Source organism: Nannospalax galili, unplaced genomic scaffold, assembly GCF_000622305.1.
Source record: "Nannospalax galili isolate Female #2095 unplaced genomic scaffold, S.galili_v1.0 scaffold2610, whole genome shotgun sequence".
Taxonomy (NCBI): Eukaryota; Metazoa; Chordata; class Mammalia; order Rodentia; family Spalacidae; genus Nannospalax; species Nannospalax galili.
In genome coordinates, this window is record NW_008328097.1 from 285742 (window position 1) to 289789 (window position 4048).

At 45.5% G+C, this 4048-nt stretch overlaps 1 protein-coding gene across 1 annotated transcript in view; it reads right to left on the bottom strand.

The window, feature by feature from the left end:
• The window catches only part of Dock8 (dedicator of cytokinesis 8), a gene marked incomplete at its 5' end in the record, with an annotated part of 99460 nt that overhangs the window by 30493 nt on the left and 64919 nt on the right, over positions 1–4048 (bottom strand). The window contains 2 exons of the mRNA XM_029554094.1: positions 1440–1632; positions 3014–3114. Of these exons, the coding sequence (XP_029409954.1) occupies positions 1440–1632; positions 3014–3114 (294 nt within the window). The remainder of the gene's footprint in view (positions 1–1439; positions 1633–3013; positions 3115–4048) is intronic.

Here is a 4048-nt window from a genome sequence, read left to right on the forward strand (position 1 = left end):
GCTTTGCAGATGAGCAGTACTCTAGAAACAGGAGCTCCTGGCTCTACCAGCAATGGTTTTGGTGCCTCATTCTCTAGGTCTGGGAAAGCTACTTTGAACTGTCCTTTCTTTCTGCTTCTCAAAGCCTCCCAAAACTGTGCTGAGGGACAATCATGAGAACAAGCCTTTCATAAAACCAGTCATAGAAATTCCAACAAGAATGATATGAACTTATGAACGACTCTGCCAGTCTGGCTGAAAACGTTCTATCACTGTAGCTCTACTGTCCATGGCTTCAGGGATGGTCATCTCTACAGATGATGTTTCTTTCAAAGAAAGTATGCCTAACACTGTTTTTGTTTGGGCTTTTCTTTCCTTTAAGTAGTCTATCAGACTATATAGTATCAACAGTCCAGGTGGCCACTGAGCAGCCCATTCTGAGGTAACTTTTAGGTCTGGTACAAAATGTCCTTTAATCAGCTGTGGGTAACTTTCAGGTTATCCTGAGAGAGTATTCAGTTAGCCATTTGTTTCTCTTCTCAGGTCAACTTGGTTCTTGATTTTGGATCTTACAGAGTTAGGGAACAGACTTGAAGGGTTTGGCCATGAGGAAAGTCATTACTCCAGTTTCCTGCTTGCCGGTATACAATGCTAACTACAAGTCTCTAAGAAAGTGTTTAAATGACCTTAGAAAATGACTCACTCATTTCCAGCATCTGTGAAGTAGGGGTAACACTACCTTCCCTATCTCCTGCTTCACAGGTTTATGGGGAAGGTCAAAGGCATGTGAATTTCAAATGTCTGAGAGTATCTACCAAAGTGCTCATTGCCTCTAAGTATCATTATTGTAATCAATATTTTCTTTTTAATGGCAAAGCAGGCTGGGCATGGTGGCACACATCTTTAATCACAGCACTTGGGAGGCAGAGGCAGGTGAATCTCTATGAGTTCAAGGCCAGCCTGGTCTACATAGCAAGTTCCAGGCCAGCTGGGGCTACAGGGAGACCCTGTCTCAAAAAGACATTAAAAAAAAAAAACCCAAAGAAAGAAACAAACAAACAAAAAAATGACAAAGCGATCAGAGGAGGCAAGTATTATATTTTAACAGAGCATTTTTTAACCTTGGTGATATTGACATTAGTGGTGGAAACATCCTTGGTTTCTCCATGTTAGATGTCAGTAGCCCAGCCTCTCACCACGATTTATAACATAAAAAAATGCCTTGTAGCCGGGCGTAGTGGCGCATGCCTCTAGTCCCAGCACTTGGGAGGCAGAGGCAGGCGGATCTCTGTGAGCTAAGGCTAGCCTGGTCTACATAGTGAGTTCCAGAACAGCTGGGGCTATAGGGAGACCCTACTTCAAAAAGACAAAAAAAAAAGCCTTGTGTCCCAGGTAATACTCCTTCAGTGGAGGACACCCTGCAGCTGGTTGAGACACACTGTAAGGGAAAAACGTCTCACCTGAAAGCTGACGCTGCCCACCGGCAGGTAGCTGTGGTCCTCCAGCATGCTCAGATACTCAGCCACCAAGGCAGCCGCGTGCACGAGGCACATGGCGGCCTCTGTGAAGCACTTCCTCTTCGTGTGCTTCTCTGCCATGTTCTGGAGCCAGGTCAGCCGCAGGTCAGGAGACGCCTGGTAGCTCTTGGCAATTCTGAAGACAGATTGGGAAAGGGTTTCAAAGGCCACTGCTGGAGCCTCTGCTCTACAGGATACTTTGGAGATTTTGTTTTGTTTTATAAATTTTTGTTTTCCCCTAACTTGTATTTGCCTAGAGAGAAAGAGTTAATGTTTTCATCTAACTCTTTTCAATCCATGTCTAGAGTATGCTGGATACCAAGAAAGAGCATTTCGTAAAGGCCTTATGAGGAAAAAACCTTGATAACATGTTGGGGTTCTCTGTTATGCAAGTAGAAGTCTCTTCACGTCCGGATAGCTCACGAGCTCAGAAAACCATGTGCTGCAGATTCCTTCATAGCAGAGAGCCTTCCTGGCATCCTCCCTGCCTCTTCTTTTACAGTACTCGCCACAAATACATGCCCTCCAGCACAGGAGCTACCAGGTTTTAATCAGGCTTTGTCTGATAGCCTGATAGAAGCCCACCGCCCTATGTAAATGAGGCATCCTAAAAGTACCAATCAGCTAAGACTTATTCTACTGTCTCTACACTATAAATAGTCCTAGTTTTACCCGAATAAAGTTGGAGCCTGGATCACCTCACTCAGACTCGGAGCCTGGATCACCTCACTCAGACTCGGAGCTGGATCACTTAGAGCTGGATCACTTAGACTTGGAGCTGGAGCTGAATCACTGAGATCTGAGCTGAGTCACTTGTCTTGAGCTGTAACACTAAATCCTGTGATCCAGTCTCCCCGGGGGGCGCTATTCCTCCGTTATCGGCCCACGGATACCCCAGCTTTCGCCGCCTTCGTGCCTCTTCCCTGTGGAGTTCAGACTCAAGCTGGGACTAGCCAGGTGAGGTGGAGACCCCAGGGTGCCCGCACACACCACGCCGGGGGTCCAGCGACCCGCCCCATAATAACATTATGTCCTTTTTCATGGATCTAGAAGTTTTCTTCCTTCTGTTTCTCACAAAGTAACAATGGGGGACAAAGGTAACGCCTTCTGAGATAGATCAGAGCAATTATGCCTTTATAAGTAGATTCTCCTGAAACTATGGGACAAGAAGGCAGTTGTAAACTACACAGTAAAATATGACATCTAAAGTAAATTGCCTGTAAGTTTGGCTGAATATAATTGCAACAATGCATTTGGGAAAGAACTCAGGTAACAGTTGATAATTCTGTCTCTCATTCTAAACAAAAGGCAGTATTATAAACACTGCACTTGAAGGGCAATCCTTCTGAAAATTTATATATGAATCTTCCCCAGTTTTCTATCAATTTCACATATTTGTGGATGTTGTCCCCAAACTGGTCTATCATGGTGCCTATGATAATTACATTAGAAAGAATTTACTGAGAAAACCCTGGACCTTTCCAAGCAATGGCCCTCAGTTTCTCAGGGAAGTTTACCTGTACATGAGATCCATGAGCATCTCAGGATCTTCCTGAAATTCCCTCATTTTCACAGTGTCATATAAAATGCTATTCAGATTGCAGAGAAGTTCCTCCACCTGCAAAAAAATGTAAGCCCCCCCAAAAATCTTGGCTTTGCGGTTCATGGTCGGGGTTAGGGGTACAGTGAAAGTGCAGGAGCAGCCAGGGAAAGCAGAAGCAGAGACAGGAGCTGGAAGGCCCCAGACTGCCCTCTGCAGCCTTTTCATCTTTGCAAGTCAAGGCCCACAGGTGATTTGACCCTGGGATCCACCAAGCAGTCCTGCATCCTTACACTACCTCCCCCTCCAGCACCCAATGTTTAAACAGTTCAAATGCGTTTCAGATATCTGCAATCTGCAGAGGTATAAAACTCTCCTCTTGAAAGTCGGGGCTTAAGTGAAAACCAATCACAGTCTAGACGAGCAGCTGGAGTTGAAAGCCAGAGACATGCTGCATCTTTTACTCCACAGGCATTGCCATAGAGATGCAAGAGATGACCGCCCCCATATAGAGATGACCGTCCTCACAAGAGATGACCGCCCTCACATAGAGATGACCGTCCTCACAAGAGATGACCATCCTCACATAGAGATGACCGTCCTCACATAGAGATGACCGCCCTCTCACAGAGATGACCACCCTCACATAGAGATGACCGCCCTCACATAGAGATGACTTCCCTCACAAGCTTCGGAGGGTCAATGCTGTTTACGAGCCTCTTTAACCGGAACCTGCCTTGCTTTCCTAACAATCCATTATCACCCACACTCATTATCTCCTCCCACTTTCCCCGTGCCTAGCTAAATTTGCCTCCACGTCTTTCCACACCACTCGTTTCTTCATTAATCACCCTTCAGTGTTTATTTTGTTTTATTGTATTGTTTATTTTACTTTTTTCAGTGCTGGAGACCAAACTCAGAGTTTTGTGTATGCCAGACAAGTGCTCTACCACTGAGCTACATCCAACCTCTGCTCCCCTTCTTAAACCTTACACAGCATTTCCCAGCACAC